This window comes from Cynocephalus volans, chromosome 14, assembly GCF_027409185.1.
Source record: "Cynocephalus volans isolate mCynVol1 chromosome 14, mCynVol1.pri, whole genome shotgun sequence".
In the NCBI taxonomy this organism is placed as follows: domain Eukaryota; kingdom Metazoa; phylum Chordata; class Mammalia; order Dermoptera; family Cynocephalidae; genus Cynocephalus; species Cynocephalus volans.
Window position 1 is genome coordinate 41,819,375 of NC_084473.1, and position 17,585 is coordinate 41,836,959.

The 17,585-nt window shown below is 36.3% G+C and overlaps 1 protein-coding gene across 3 annotated transcripts in view; it reads left to right on the forward strand.

Annotated features, from left to right (window-relative positions):
* Nucleotides 1-17,585, forward strand: part of CAMKMT (calmodulin-lysine N-methyltransferase) — a 391,924-nt gene that overhangs the window by 14,860 nt on the left and 359,479 nt on the right. For all 3 annotated transcript variants that reach the window (XR_010021683.1, XM_063078638.1, XM_063078639.1), the window contains exon 3: nucleotides 12,145-12,209. Coding sequence is in view for 2 of the 3 variants with exons in the window: in XM_063078638.1 (XP_062934708.1) it covers nucleotides 12,145-12,209 (65 nt within the window). In the remaining variant the exon portion in view is untranslated. The remainder of the gene's footprint in view (nucleotides 1-12,144; nucleotides 12,210-17,585) is intronic.

Here is a 17,585-nt window from a genome sequence, read left to right on the forward strand (position 1 = left end):
GTTTTGTCACTTTCAGAATAGAATCTTAAGAATAGGAGGAGAAAATTTAGCTGAAAACACTGATACTGTGAGAAGCATACAGACTGTTCTAGCTTTAAAAATTATTAGAAAGGAGACAAGAGAGTTGCAAACTGAAGTAACAAGATACCACTTTTACTGAATTAATTTTATTTCAAGTTATATTCTAGCATGTTGCAGTATTACTGTGGGTGTTTGATTTTATAAAATCTGCCTTTTCTGACAGGATTTCACATTTTGAAAGGGAGGGAGGAGCACATTTACAGGAACTGCAAGAAGAGCAAAAAACATTTTAAGTGGAAATGTGACTGAATAAGGTTTAGATGAGGCTAGGAGTGATTTTAAGAAAAAAATTTCACAAAGGATGTCTATTTATATCTCAAACTATTTTAATTTAAAATATCTAAACTTTAAAAGATACCATAATGTCTGAAAGTTTGGGATTTGGATAAAATTTGACTAGGGTGGGCAGGGAAGAGCAGCTAGAATCTGGTTTCATTGAAAATGCCAAATAAAAGATACAAACTTAGGGATTTGTGAGCTTGCCTGTACGTTCATTATAAGATTCTAATTAGAATACCCCAATTGCCTTGCATTCTGATGACGATAATCAGGTTAGTCCTTGGTTAGGAGAGAAAGAAAAGTGCATTCAGTGCTTACTATGTGCCAGGTACAGAGCTAGGTGCTCTGATGTGTTCTATTTTATGTAATTCTTACAATACATCCATGAAGTAGGAAGGTGATTAAACAGTTGGAAGATAGTGTTGTAAGGAAATTAGAGAAGGAAAAAAAAAAAGTGATCCAGTAGAGGTCTTGAGGTATAAAGTTCCAAAACTTATCTTCTTCATCCACTGGGTGACAAGAGGCAATAAGTATAAATTACAGCAAGAATAATTTCCTGACATCTTCAAGGGCCGGGTAAGGATTAGCCAGGGAGAATGTGAAATCTTCTGTTCTTCAGATCTTTCAAAATATATATAGATGTAGCATTATCTGGAGCCCAGGCTATAGAGTAAACTGAGACTCCTCTCCAACAGTATGGTTCTTTGTGATATATTCTTTGTGATACATTTATTTTTGAAAGAATAAATACAAGTATGTCTATATAAATATGACATTGAATCCTAAGTTATGGAGAGAAGACAAATGACTGAGCTAAAATTTTGGCCTCAATGGCTGACCAGATTTTTTTCTCTATTTGCAAACTAGTTAGTATCTGTCCACACTAGTAGTGCAAAAATAGCAATCGTTTAAATACACAGAATTCTAGAGGTGAATGTGATCTTAGGATAAATTTTTAAAAATTATAATTTAATAATGGTTCATAATTGAGTGTCTACTATGTGGCAAGCACTGTTGTTTGTGGTTTCCATGTATTAGCTTATTTAATCCACACAACAACTTTATGAGGAAAATACTGTTATTATCATCATTTTACAGATGAGGAAAATGAAGCACAGAGAGATTAAATAACTTGGTTGAGGTCACACAGCTGGTAAGTGATTGTGCCTATATCCAAACCCAGGTGGTCTGATTCCACAGGCTGTACTTTATTTTGCAAGTAAGCCCATTTACAATAGTCACACACAAAAAATAATGTACCTAGGGATCAATTTAATCAAGGAGGTGAAAGATCTCTACAATGAGAACTACAAATCACTACTGAAAGAAATTAAAGAAGGCACAAAAAGATGGAAAGATATCCCATGCTCTTGGATTGGAAGAATTAACATTGTGAAAATGTCTATACTGCCCAAAGCAATCTACAGATTCAATGCAGCCCCCATCAAAATACCAATGACATTCTTCACATAAATGGAAAAAACAATATTAACATTCATATGGAACAACAATAGACCCCAAATAGCTAAAGCAATCCTGAGCAAAAAAATAAAACTAGACACATAACACTACCCGACTTCAAATTATACTACAAAGCAATAGTAACCAAAACAGCATGGTACTGGCATAAAAATAGACACTAAGACCAGTGGAGCAGAATTGAGAACCCAGAAATTACCCCTCAGGCTTACCATCTGATATTGGACAAAGGCAACAAAAATCTGCGTTGGGGAAAAGAATGCCTCTTCAATAAGTGGTGCTGGGAAAATTGGATATCCATATGCAGAAGAATGAAACTAGAAATGCACCTCTCACTGTGTACTGAAATCAACTCAAAGTGGATTAATGACTTAAGTATAAGACCAGAAACTGTAAAACTACTAAGGGAAATTTAGGTGAAACACTTCAGGAACTAGGTCTGGGCACAGAACATGAGTCTGAATTCACAGGCAACAAAAGAAAAAAAAATAAACAAATGTGACTGTATCAGACTGAAAAGCTTCTGCACAGCAAAGGAAACAATCAATAGAGTGAAATGACAATCTACAGAGTGGGAGAAAATTTTTGCTAACAATGCATCTGACAAGGGATTAATATCCATAATATATATGGAACTCAAGCAATTACACAGTAAAAAAGTAAATAACCTAATTAAAAAATGGGCAAAGGAGCTGAATAGGCATCTTTCAAAGAAAACATACAAATGGCCAACAGATACATGAAAAAATGCTCAACATCACTAGTCATCAGGGAAATGCAAATTAAAACCACATTGAGGTATCACCTCACCCCAGTGAGGTGAATAGCAAATGCTGGCGAGAGTTTGGAGAGAAGGGAACATGCCTGCACTGTTGGTGGGACTGTAAATTAGTACAATCACTATGGAAAACAGTATGGAGGTTTCTCAAACAACTACAGATAGATCTTCCATATGGTCCAGCAATCCCACTTCTGGGTATATACCAAGAAGAATGGATATCATTATGTCAAAAGGATACCTGCACTCCCATGGTCATCGCAGCTCTGTTTACAATAGCCAAGATATGGAACAAACATAAATGTCCATTGGTGGATGGGATTGGATAAAGAAATTGTGGTATATATACACCATGGAATACTACTCTGCCATAAAAAAGAATGAAATTCCCCATTTGCAACAACATGGATGAGCCTGTAGAAACTTATGTTGATTGAAATAAGCAAAGCACAGAGGGATAAATACCACATGTACTCACTCATAAGTGAGAGCTAAGAGAGAAAGTAGGAAGGAAAGAAAGACTACAGTGGTGTGTTGGACTTGCAGAGGGAGAGAACATACTTAGGGATATAATGTGGAGTAGGGGAAAGGCGGGGGGGAGGGAGATTGGGGATAATTGGGTGGGGGACACAGGGTACAATTGCAATTTGTAGTAATGGGCATGCTGCCAGTATGCATCTGGCCTTCACATCTTGGGCACGAGGGGTGACAATCAGCTTTGTATGAATATTCATAACCAATAAAAAAACCAAAAACACTTTATTTTGCAATAACAGTAGACTCACAGGTAGTTATAAAACCAGTATAGTGAGTTCCATGTACCCTTTACCCAGCTATCCCCATTGGTTTTACATTTTATATAACAATACATTTTATACATTTTATGTAAGTATAAGATGCCTGCACTTCTGTGCAATCATGTATCCATTCATTCATTTCACAGATGAGGAATTGAGGCCTGGCTAAGCTAATTTCCTCATCGATTATTCTGAGCATTCCATTTCTTCCTCCATACTCCTGTCGTGTTAAAGGAAATCATTGAAATTACTGAAATTGGTCAGGTAGAGGAGGATTTCTGCTAAGAATAGTTCATTCCTCTCCATTGCCAATTTTGTTCCCATTGATTTCTTCTTACATGTTTATCACTTTTGCTGTTTTCTGTTATATGCCCAATGTGAATCTCTGTTCTTGTTCCTTTAATATCTCATAGCAACTCTTTTCCCAACATATTTCCATACATTTCTTTAGCTAATTTTATCTGTTTTCTTTAGTACTTGTTGTTTATTTTTTTGTTTTTTAAATTAATCGCCGTAGCCAAAGTAGTGGTTTAGAAAGTAGTTTCGAAATGAAGTGGAGTACTGTCATCTTCCTGTAAATCTTTTAAGTTTGTTAAATCAATACTATGGATGATGAAAAAAAAGTGGTGGATAATTTAAATAAATTCAAAGCCACTAGAGGGCAAAGGCAATAGAAAACATATGGGGTGATGAAGTGCAAAGCAGCATCATAAGAGGCTATTGAGAAGGCCGTTACAATCTCTTGAGGGAGGAATCTTACCAATACATGTTATATATGGGGGATTTGTTCTGGATTCTTTTTTGTTTGTTTTTGTCTTTTTTCGTTTTTACAGCTGGCTGGTAGGGGGATCCCAGCCTGTGATCTTGGTATTACAACACCTCACTTTAATCGACTGAGCTAAACAGCCAGCCCTTATTCTGGGTTCTAATAGAGGGCTGAGTATTTAGGATGTTACGGGTTCCTCACAGATTGTAAATACAAACCCCATTTTCACTTCCTCAGTTCTTATCTCCTAAGATCATCTGCCAGAACTCAACAGAGATGACACATACAGGGTGATTAGTATTTGTTATCAATACTTGTTATTAGTTTTGTCCATCTTAAACTTTCTGTATACATTTAATTCTGTTCCTTTTAAGTTTTATTAGACTTGGCATGAATACCCTAAGAGGGCAAATAACTAGATATTTGTGAATTCAGAGTACCTAGTTATATCTTCTTTATATTATCAAAAAGTGTATAAGCAGTGATCTAAATTAAAACTTTGATCATGTTTTCAGTCAGCCTTATCTGATGATACTTAAAATGAAGGAATTTCCCTTAGTGAGTTTTCATCACAAGCGAAAGTCCGAACAATGTAAAAGTGAGGTTATGAAATCCCCAAGACCTGTTGTCTTTATTGCGTACCTGAGGATAGTCAACTATTTGTACCAAAGTAAGAATTGAGGGTCAGGAAATTAAAATGTGGGTTGGGACTCCTAATTTATTCCTTGACAAAGTCTTCATGTCTTTCTGGTGATTTATTTCTTAGAATTTTATAGAAGAGGCTCTTGTTATTAGATAGATGTTTGTATAGAAAATTAAGATACACCAGGAGATGTTTATACACTAAAATTCTTTTGTTAAAAACTCCCTTTTCCTGTCCTATGAGCTACAATTTGTTGTTGTATACAGCTTGCTGTGTAGATGCTAGAAATTGTTCCCATCCCCATATTTCAACTTAATTTCAGCACAGCAGGAATTTGCATATTCTGGAAGCTTTAAAATACTTCCATTATATTTGGAACCACAGAAATGCCTGAGTTATTCATTTATAAGTGTATACATGTCTTAGGTGTATGAAAAGCTGAGAGGCCTGAACTGTCCTTTCTTTGAATAAGACTACTGTTGCTATGGTAATTGCTGAATTATAAGGCTAGCATTGTTGACTTTCAGCTTGTCCTGGGAGCTTAGAATGGGCCAGAAGTCAAGAATGATTTTATGTTTGACTGTGTTGCATTTTTCTAGTATAACAAATGCACTGCAGCAGGATGATGTATTGCTTTTCTAGGGAAAGGAAAAGACAAACCCTCATCCCACTGATTTTAGTTATTGCTTGTGAATGTTCATTAAATGAAAATTAGTGATGGGAATTGTATGTTGGTGAAATTTGATGTATGGCAGATTATCCTTTTATGTGTGGTATATCATAGGTGCCTATTTAGACCTTGGCAAGGGTGACGTCTAAGGCAAATATGAACACAAATATTAACAACAGAGGTGAGTATTTAAAGCACTTTTGTTATCTTGTTTAGAAGGAACTTTATAGGACTTTAAAGTATGATCCATTGTTTGCAGAAAACTCTCAAATCCATTGAGTCAAATTTTCATGCATCTTAAATCATAGATACAGGCTAATTATAACCTAGTTATCTAGTTTGCTTTAAATTCCAATCATATAAATATACTCAAAGTTTTGGTAAAGTGTTCTTTTGAATATATGTAGAAATCATCTACTGTCCTATAACTAGTAGATATAAGACTGAAAAAAAATCTCTAGCTACTTATTTTTGAAAGAGCTCCAAAGCAAGTTACATCTAGAATCAAGTTTTTTAAACCTTTTCCTTCTGAAGACCTCTCTTCTTTGTTCTTCTGCAGCCTTTTAGGGCTCATTCTACTCTGGCTTACTTTTTTTTTTTTTGGACCAATTTTCTTTTTAATCAACATAAAATTCACCATCTAAACTAGTTTAAAGTGTGCAATTCAGTGGGTTTTTAGTATATTCACAGTGTTGGATAGTCATCACCACTATCTAATTTCAGAACTTTTTTATCACGCCCCAAAGAAACCCCACACCCTTTCACTGTAATTCCCCATCTTCTTCCTCTCCCTAGTCCCTGACAACCACTAATGTACTTTTTGTCTGTGTGGATTGTCTATTCTGGACATTTGATAAGAATGGAATCGTGTGGCCCTTTACAATGGTACTTCAAAAAGTTCGTGGAAAAATAGAATCGAAAGATAATACAAATCTTTCCATGAACTTTGTGAAGTACCGTTGTATGTCTGTCTGCTTTCAGTTAGCATAATGTTTTTAATTTTTAAGATTTATTCATGTTGTACCATGTATCAGTACTTCATTTTTTTTTACGGCTAAGTAATATCCTACTGTATGGTTAATACCACATTTTATTTATCTATTCATCAGTTGATGGACATTTGGGTTGTTTCTACTTTTTGGCTATCACGAATGCTATTGTAATCATTTATGTACAAGTTTTTGTGTGAACATATGCTTTTAATTCTCTTGGATATGTATCTAGGAATGGAATTGATGGTTCACGTGATAACTCTATGTTTAACTTTTTGAGGAATGGCCAGACTGTTTTCTACAGTGGTTGTACTGTTTTACATTCCCTTTTTTTAATTGTGAAATGAAATTTGCTTATTAATGCAACTTACTAATCTGTATTTTTTAAAGTAGCCATGAAATTTTATTATCCAAGTTTTATATCTGCCTCCTACAGATTAGTATCATTTTAATCAACGATACGCAAAGAACATTCAAGAGTTGTACCTTGCTGGGCCGGCCCGTGGCTCACTCGGGAGAGTGCGGTGCTGATAACTCCAAGGCCACGGGTTTGGATCCCATAGAGGGACGGCCAGTTCACTCACTGGGTGAGCGTGATGCTGACAACACCAAGTTAACGGTTAAGATCCTTTTACCGGTCATCTTTTTAAAAAAAAAAAAAAAGAGAGAGAGAGTTGTACCTTGCATTTCTCATTTTACATTTTACATTCCTACTAGGAATATATGAAAGTTCCAATTTCTACCTATGCTTGCCAGCACTTGTTATTTTTACTTTTTAAAAAATTTACAGGTATTACATGGGTGTGAAGTGATAGCTCACTGTGGTTTTGATTTGCATTGGTCTAATGACTAAATGATGCTGAGCATCTTTTTATGAGCTCATTGGCTATTTGTGTATTTTCTTTGGAGAAATGTCTGTTCAAGTCCTCTGCCCATTTCTAACTGGGTTGTTTTATTGTTGGGTTGTGAGAATTCTCCGTATGTATTCTGGATATTAGTACCTTATCAGAGATGTGGTTTGCAAATATTTTCTCCCATTTTGTACATTATCTTTTCACTTTCTTGATAGTATCTTTTGATGCACAAGAGTTTGTAATTTTGATGAAGTCCAACTTATCTATTTTTTCTTTTGTTGTCTTTGATTTTGGTGTCATATTTCACTTTGGCTTACTTTTTAAAACCAGCTTCAACCACTTGGTATATTCAGGCTTCAATTTCCCTTTAGCAGCTTTTTTTCCCCCTCTTTGAATAATTATCTGCTCCGATGACTTGTTCCTTAGTCCTTACTGTGTAGGCCATTTTTGGGAAAAAACAAAAACAAAAACTGAAAAGATCCTCAGTTCTAGGATAGCTTTAGGTGCTTATGAAAAAAATTAGTTGGTTCTGGGGAGAAGAATCTGGCCATTGGTAATTAAAAGCTTGGGAAACAACTTAAAACATTGCAGTTTAGGAGAAAGATGGAGTAAACTTTTTATACTCTGGATATGTAGGCAAAAATTTTCATTGTTCTATAACATTAATTACAAGTATAATGCTAAGACTGAAGTTTGTAAGGATTTAAATTTGATAAGGTCCTTTCTTTTTAGGCATTACTATCTAACTACAGGGTCCAGACAGAACCTAGGTAAATAGTGAAAGATAAAGGTAGACAAGATCTTATAGAGTTGACATTTGAATAAAGTAGATGACTCAGTGAACAAAGAACAGTCCTTGAGTTTGAGACAAACGAAAGAGAACTGGAACTACTCAAACTGAATCTCTACCATAATGCATTCATGGCAGTTCTCCTATAATTAGCAATAATTCTTATACTCTTGATAATAATGATTTTTGACATTGTTCTTTCATGAGATGCCATCTTTTAGGGTTTCTAAACCCTACTAACTCAGTAGATAATTGACTTTTATTTCTGTAAGTATCTTAGAGGTATAGGATTAGGTCTACTGTTTCTTTGCCCCCTGCTTTATTTAAAAATGTCATAGGGTTCACTTTTTGTTTCTTTGCTTCAAGAAATAATGATTTCAAGAATGGCAAGTTCTGCTTCAGTGTTAACTCTGAAAATCACACTTTTTATTTTAGATACTGTTTTTAACTTTTAAAACAGGCATTTCACTTCTATTCCAGTTTCTGGATTTTGTCAATTTTTAACATGCAAAATATGTGCAACTTTTTTCTATTCTTTTTTCAGATTTAATTTCAGATATTTATTTCATCCTGATTTGTGTGTGTGTTTGTGTGTGTAAGAGAGAGAGAGAGAGAGAGAGAGAGGAGAGATACATGTAAGAGAAAGAAAATGTCCTTATTAAAAACTAGGTCATAAACACACAAAGGAGGTTCCGGTCAAGATGGTGGAATAGACAGTTCCCAGTGTCACTCTCTCCCACAAATCAACCAATTTACCACTATAAAAATGTAACATCAGCTAAGTTGGGGACACTGGAGCTCAGGGTAAGAGGAAGAGAGACCTATGGAGTTCATGAAGGCGGGAGAAACTACGATGAGAGAAAGAAAAGGCTGCTCTGAGCATTTTGGGCCGCAGCTGCTTTAAGGCTCGAGCTGATGAGCTCATGAGCTCATGGAGCAGGAGCTGGCAGAAGCTGCAGCTGTGCCCTTCAGATGGAGTTACTGGGAGGCAGCAGGAGAGAAGAGGGCCTTGGCAGCCCCAAGGACAACAAGACCACTAATAGGGTTCCCGTGGACCCATGCAGGAGTGAGGAGCCAGAACAACTGAAAAAAGGTAGCCATTCAGAGACCGGTGAGTCATTGCAAGGGACAGGCGCAGGGACCTGTGCAGGGACTGGTGCAGGGCCCGTCCCATGGGAAGTGTTTGGAGCACGGGTGGTGGGTGAGATGGAAATACCAAGAGAACACTGGGACACAGCAAGAACAGACAACCTGCCCCCCAGTCAGCACAGGACCACGCAGGAGACTGGTCAGGAATGGAGAATTGCATGGGGTGCGGTTTGATGAAAAAACTCAGGCCCAGATCAGAGATTCTACAGAACACAGATGCACCAGGTCTCTGGAGAGCCAGAAGTACCTATAACATCAACCATTAAACCGTGAGCTGCACAAAAAGCCTTCCGTAGGGAAACAGCAGCAAAGCAGCGATTTGAACAACCACACACTCAAGTACTGGTTCCCACAGGAAGTTCCCCATGTTAGAAGCAAAGGACAAAGAATTAATTCCAGCCCAGGCACACCACCAGCACCTTGGTGCCTGCCTGGGAATCGGAGGCTTGGATCCAGGGACCGGACCCCACTCCCACTTCCAGGCAAACTGTGCCAGTGCCTCAGGGCCAGCCCGGGGACCCAAGGCACGGAGAAGAGGACTGGACCTCCTCCCACAACTAGGCACACCACTCCAGCACCTCCCAGCTTGCCTGGGGACCCAAGGCATTGAGAAGGGGACTGGACCTCTATCCCACAACCAGGCACACCATGCCAGTGCCTTAGGGCCCACCTAGGGTCCCGAAGCATTGAGAAGGGGACTGGACCTCTATCCCACAACCAGGCACACCATGCCAGTGCCTTAGGGCCCACCTGGGGTCCCGAAGCATGGAGAAGGGGACTGGACCTCTCTCCCACAACCAGACACAAAACCCCAGTGCCTCAGGGCCCAACCGGGGACCCGAGCTCTCTCTCACAACTGGGCATACCACGCCAGCACTTCAGGGCCTGCCCAGGGTGCCAAAGCATGGAAAAGGGGATTGGACCTCTCTCCCACAACCAGGCACACCAGGCCAGCTCCTTGCAGCCTGCCTGGTGACCCGAGGCATGGAGAAGGGGACCAGACTTCTCTCCCACAACCAGGCATACTGAGCCAGCACCTCAGGTCCTGCCCAGTGACCCGAGGTATGGAGCTGGGGACCGGACCCACCCTCCTTCCACAACCAGGCACACCATGCCAGCACCTTGGGGCCTGCCCACGGACCCAGGGCATGGAGAAGGGGACTGGACCCTCCTCCTACAACCAGGCACGCTACGCCAGCGCCTCAGGGCCTGCCCAGAGACCTGGGGCATGGAGAAGGGGAATAGACCGCCCTCCCTCAACCAGGCACACTGAGCCAGCTCCTTGGGTCTCACCCAGTTACCCGAGGCATGGAGAAGGGGACCAGACACACCTCCCACAACCAGACACATGGCGCCAGCGTGTTGGGGCCTGCCCAGGGACCAGAGGCATGGAGAAGGGGACCATACACACCCCACAACCAGGCATACTGCCAATGCAAAGGAACATACCAAAAACAGCACCTCCATGTGTGTGGCCCACTGCAGCCTCCACAATAACCACGGCTGCCACGAAAGCGACTAGACACCACAACCACCACGCAGATGGTCCGCCAACCACTGGAGTGCATTCACACAAGGAGAGTCACCAGCAGAGACAAAGAAGAGGATGTCTTTTTCCACAAAGCCCATTTCAGAGTGACAGAAGAAGCATTTGCTCTATGATAATATTGGGGGACCCAATCACATCTCTCAGCAAGTCCAAGATCAAAGTGTTGGCAGATTTAGTTTCTTCTGAGGCCTCTCTCCTTGGTTTGCAAATGGCCACCCTCTTGCTGCCTTTTCACATGGTCATCTTTCTATGCATGCATGCCATTGTTATTTCTGTGTGTCCTAACTCCCCTTTTTATAAAGAAACCAGTCATATTGGATAGGGCCCACCCTAATGACCTCATTTTAACTTATTTACCTCTTTAAAGGCCCTCTCTCCAAATATAGTCACATTCTGAGGTACAGGGGTTTAGGTCTTCAACATAAGAATTTGTAGGGGGACACAATTCAGTTCATCACACTATATATAATTTATAAGTTTTAAAGTAATGCTGATATAGTAAAATTTTTTGTGCATTATCAATTTTTATAAACTATTATAACATTCTAAAGAACTACAGCTGTAAATTACATGGGGGAGAATGTAGAAGATTGTAGATGGATTAGCACCAATTTTTTTTTTTTTAACACTGCTAGAAAAGTAACCCAAACTCTATGACCTATTGGCAGTTGGCTCCATTTGTATATGAAGAATAGTATCTTAGTATTAATAAAATATCAGTATCAAGTGAAATATTTAAATAGCTGTAAAGAGGGATTAGAATTAAAAGGTGTAGGTAAAATTAAGATTGGTGGGCAAAAGATGGAAAAAAATTTGTTCACTGATATTTAGAACTGCTTGTAATAGAGTGGGCAGACCTGAATGTTGGTTAGTTCTTTGTGACTGAAGTTCCGAATTTATTGCACTGTCATATAGGAAATTTATGTATTGTCGAATGTGGTTCTGGACAGTGATTGTTTATTTTTCTTTTGACACTAAGATTCCCTAAGTGTAATTTATAGTTTTTTTTTTTTGTCTTTAAAAAGGTTAAGAACTTACCTCACCTTTATGTAACTAACACAGCAATTAAAAAATCTACTTTAAGTTGTAGATTAATTATCAAGAAATGTCATTTTATTACATATTCTGAGGACTATATTCTGTTATTTCTTTTCCTCCTCCCTCTAGTGGGCAGAAATATTTTTAAAATGTAACATGGAAGGGTTTATCAGTACACAGTCTTAGATTTTTTTTTCTTTTTTTGTGCTCAGCTTTTTGAAAAATTAAAAAATGTTTATATTTCAGAATCATTTAAGAAAATTCTTTATTCCTTTCTAGGCATAATAGTGGGTCCTTGAATGTTGAAGATGTTCTTACCAGCTTTGACAATACGGGAAATATTTGTAAGTTATATGCTTACTATATAGAAGTATATTTAGTGTTTTTAAAAGTGAAATTATAGTTGGTTTTAAACAATTTTTTACTAATATTTATTATGCTCACTAAAGTGTGTGTGTATATGTATATAAAGTAGAAACTCTATTGTCTAGCTGCAAAATAAGCATCATATGTAAGATGCACCAACTAAATGGGATTTGGCAGTTTTCACACTTTATAGGTGTGTGTGTGTTACAGAATATAGGTCAGAAGAAAAACTGGACTCTCCGGTAATGTTCTTTTTGTTTCTTGTTTCCATTTTGACCTCAGTTAATCCAACAAGGGGGTTGTTTCTTCCTTCTTTGCTGTGTTTTGGATGCTTTCTTTGACACTCCCTACTTCTTCGTACTTTCACTTCAGAGTAAACCCAGAACATGTTTATCTTGATGCTAATATACTTTAATATCAGAATGTTTTTGTTTGATGCAGTATTATAATATTATAGAATATATTGACTTTTCATCTGATCTCTGATTAAGTAATGATAGATTTCTCCACAAAGAAAATCTCTCAAATAATTCTTAAAATTAATTTCATGTGATGAAAGAAATCAGTCAAGAATATCTTTCTGTCACTGAGTTCAATAACATACATGATAGGAGCTGTGTAGTCCTTTAGGTTTTTTGAGCAGCATATTTTTCTTAAGATAGTGAATTACCAGTGAAATATGACCATTTTAAATGTAAAAATAGTACTTTTTTTCTTAAAAGAGATTTCAGAACTGTAATTACTTATTGTCTGAATTTAAATAATATATGTTGCTAATAGTGCAGCTTTATCAAATGCATGGATTTGCATAGAATAATGTCCAGTAATACTCAGGCAATACTTTTGTTCCTGTGCCCACATCATGACAAGCTTTTGATTTTATAGAAAAATATTTATGTATTTTGTCACTAAGGAATCTATAAATATCCTAAAATTATCCTAAAGTATTTAAAATAATGTGGGTTTCTTTTTCATGGACGGTGACAGGTGTATCTTTTAGTTTCAACATGCTGGCACTTACTGAATTCTTAGACATATCTCATATTTTTATTTTGGGCTAGGCAAGTACTGGGAAAGGGATGCTAATGGTGGTTTAGGAGACATTTTCAATTCTCCTTTAGTTTGGGGGAAATGTTAAATATCATTAAGTCAGGCTTATGCATACGTAATTTCAGAATATGATCCTAGAATGTTAAATGCAGAATTTTTGATTCAGTAACATAAAAGTTAAGTACTGTCCCCAGTGACCCAGTATGAAATAGGGTCACTAGCTGACAGCATTATGTAAAATAAAAATAATTTCCTAAAGTTCTAAATTATTATTTTAGACATGAATAACTATCTTGTCCTTCTCTAAATTTTCTTCCCATTCATTGACTTGTCCCCTCTTCTCCCCCCACAAATTGTTGTTGCATTAGCAAATGGAGAGATTACATGTTAGTGGTATTTTTTTCGCTGCTGTCTGTTGTGTGGTAGAAATGTTTGAGACTTTGGAAGGAGACCCACCTATATTTGAATCTTGGCTCTGAAATTCATCTTGAGCAGTGTATATCATCCCCATAAGCCTTGTTTTTTTCCATCTCCTAGGACTGGATATAATGTATAGAAAATGCATAACATACTATGTGCCTTAGAGTTGACACAGTATAGAAGTTATTTATTAATTATTACTGGTAATGAGTACCCCTAAAACTTCTTTCAGTTTTTTTCTAATAAAGAAGATAATCTTATTAAGTGTTATTCTGATGTCTTAAACTATTTTGATTGAAATAACAAAGAAGAAAAATTAGATAAAATTACCAAAATAGTAATTTGTTAAAATGTCTTGTTATAAATGTGGTTTTAAAAACCTGAGTATATTGCCAAGTGATAGAAGTGGGGATAAAAGTAAGACCTATTAAAATATGTTTTTTGGTGTGCCTTTTATATTTATTCTTTTTATTTTAAAGGAAAAATCTATACTGGTTTCATTTAATGATAAATTGGTAAAGTCCTGTTCTAATAAGGTAAATATTGATTGTAACTGTTATATAACCTTGGGTGTAAAGTGATCGTGGATTGAAAAAGTGATTTTTCACTTGATGCCTGAAAAATATTATTTTTACACAGAAAGTTGAAATTGGGTGAATTTGTGACTAGAAATCCCAGCAGAGGGCGCCATAACCATAATTCTGTCTTACTGCCCAGTATAGTTAGAATAAAATACCTTGAATAATAACCGTGAGCTTTCACCATGTAAACATGTAAAGATGTGTTTAAACATTTCCATTTGATTTATTTCTAATGTATTTTAATATAATCAGAAATTTGTTAATACAAAAGATACTTTTTTTTCTGTTTGGTTTTTAAGTTCAATTTTTCTTGTTTTTGTTTTAAATATCAGTTTAATATTTGTACTTCTAGCTTTAAAGGAATACTTTTGGTCTTGTTAACCTTGATAGAGAGTGAAAGTTCTACACAAGAGTATTAGTTTCTAAATCATCACCATGATAGTACACTGAAGGATATTTAGAATGAGGAAAAAATTTCCTAATAGTATGAAAAGAGCCAATAGATGCAATTACCATTTATTTTAGGAATTTGTTTGCAGACTCATATTACTTCCTGATAACAGAAAAAATAACTTAATTAAAATATTTTATAGTCACAAGAACCTTGTATGTGTGTATATAGAAAACACAATATATTCATGGTTTAGTGGAACCTTTAATATCGATTTTAAGTTAATTTTTAAAATAAGGGGCTGATTGTATTCACTGCAAACTTTCAAAGATGAAAGCACCAGTCTTCTTGGATTTGTCATTCTCTAACCAAAAAGATATGGGAAAACCTCTTTACTTTCGAAAAATAAATGATAGTTTCTTATTTCCTGATGTATTAGGAAAGAAATATAGGGCCAGCCCATGGCTCACTTGGGAGAGTGTGGTGCTGACAACACCAAGTCAAGGGTTAAGATCCCCTTACCAGTCATCTTTCAAAAAAAAAAAAAAAAAAAGGAAAAGAAAATATTTTTTGTATTTTTTTATTGTTTAGAAGTATTGTATTTTTAAATGTATAACTTGCATAGTGTTTTATATTTTCGATATATCCTTTCACTGCTTGAATTCCTTTGAATGTTGTAGGAAGAAATGAAAACAAATCTCATAAAGAATTAATAAGTTCTGTGTAATGATTTATTGCTATACAGTATGTGATCCCCACCTTCTTTTTGGAAAACAAACTATTTTGAAATTCAAGCTTTCTTTTTGCTTACCTTCACTTGGGGTTCGATATGCATATTTCATTCTTTGGTTTCTACTACTCCAGAACCTATTTCCTTCTAGATACCAAAGCTGCTCTGCAGACAAGTCATGCTTTCTATTAATTCATCATGCCTGGAAAGAGATGCTGGCAAGCTACCTAGGGAAAAGTAGAGGATGACATCCTTCACCTCAAGCGAGGTGCCGGCTGATTCTGTTTCGTTTGACGTGTCGCTTAGATACCTTTGGTAACAGGGGAGTGTTCTGTTTGTGAGTATCACAGCAGATTTCTTGCTTCTGTTTCCTTTGTGGGCGGAGTCTCCTTTCTAGCCTGTCCCCTAACGTCTAGTCAATGAAGTGCCACCATGCGATGTCTTTTCCAAAGTCAGTTTCTTCCTCCAAAGTCATCTTTTTCCAGTAGCGAAATGAATTTTTTAAAATGTGATTTTCCTCAGGGCTTAGTTGATCCAAATTTGGATATCACAGTATCTAATAGAATAATTTGGTATTTATAAAATTTCATCCAAGCTTGGGGGTATTATAGCTTCATTTGCATTTCTTAAGCACATCATCCATTGTTGGATAGCATGAACAGATAGTACTACTTCTCATACAATTTTTCATATACAATATGATGTCTACAAGCCTTTAAAGTATAGGAAGTCAATAGTTATACATCATTGCAATAACCTAGTGTGAATCAGAATTCTTAGCAAATGTTGCAATTTATATTTGGGAAATTTATTGGTAAAATCCTTCTGCCATTCTTTGAAAAAATTTTTTAAATGGGCTACGTAAGAGGACCCTTTGGTAGTTGGTATCTCATTGTCCCTTGGAGAAATTTGTAGACCCATGGCCTTATATACTCTTACATGTGACAATGGTGTTTTCTTTTTCCCCAGTGAATCCTAGAGTTGATCTGGACTTTAATGCACATGGATATTGTCTTTGCTTTGTAGTGGTCTGATACCAGGATGCGTTTTGTGATTTATCCAAAACTGATCTAATCACATATTACTGAAGGAAAGATTCTTATTGAAATAAAAAATATTTTTATTTTACTTTCTATCAGTATTTGGGAAACCAAAGATAATATTTTCTTATGAAATACGGTCCAAATGTTCAGTTTTTCTGTCTCATTGTTATTGTGTTATATAGTTAGAGTTTGTAATATTGTTGGAATTATCAAAACTTCAAGAATGTCAGCTTGGATTTAAAAATGTTTTCCTCACTCAAATAAAGGTGTACAGTTATCCCTCGGTATCTATGGGGGATTAGTTCCAGGATCTCCCATGGATATCAAAATGCACGGATGATTGAGTCCCTGATAAAAATGGTAAAGTATTTGCATATAACCTGTGCACATCCTCCTGTACACTTCAAATCATCTCTAGATTACTTATAATAACTAATACAATACAAATGCTATGTAAACAGTTGTTACATTGTATGAAGGTACTTCATAAATTTCATGGAAAAACAGAATTAAAGGAATACAAAACTTTCCATGAAATTTTTGTAGTACCCTTGTATTGTTTAGGGAATAATGACAAGGAACAAAAGTTTGTACATCTTCAGTACAGATGCAATTTTTTTCCCAAATATTTTTGATCTGTGGTTGACTGAATCCATGGATGCAGAAGCCACAGAAGCAGAGAGCCAACTATATATATGTGTGTATGGGAATACTTCAAATTTTGTGGAAAAATAAAATTAAAAGATAATGCAAATCTTTCCATGAACTTTTTAAAGTATCCTTGTATGTGTATATATGTATACATGTATGCATAGATATATATGTAATATGTATATATGTGTACATGTATACATAGATATATATTACATATATACACATATATACATATTACTTATATATATACATATATGCTTTGTACATATATATACACACAGAAACATATACACATATATGCACATAAACACTTCATAAAGGAGTTTGATTAAAAAATGAGAAAATTTGGGTGTTTATGGATCATTGCTCTATTTTTAAATTATTGTAGTCGTAAAGGAGCATGGGATATGAAGTTCAGGTTTTAGCTCTGCTAGTTATTAGTTGTCTGATTATAGGTAAGTCTTTGAGCAAGTCTTAACTCCCTA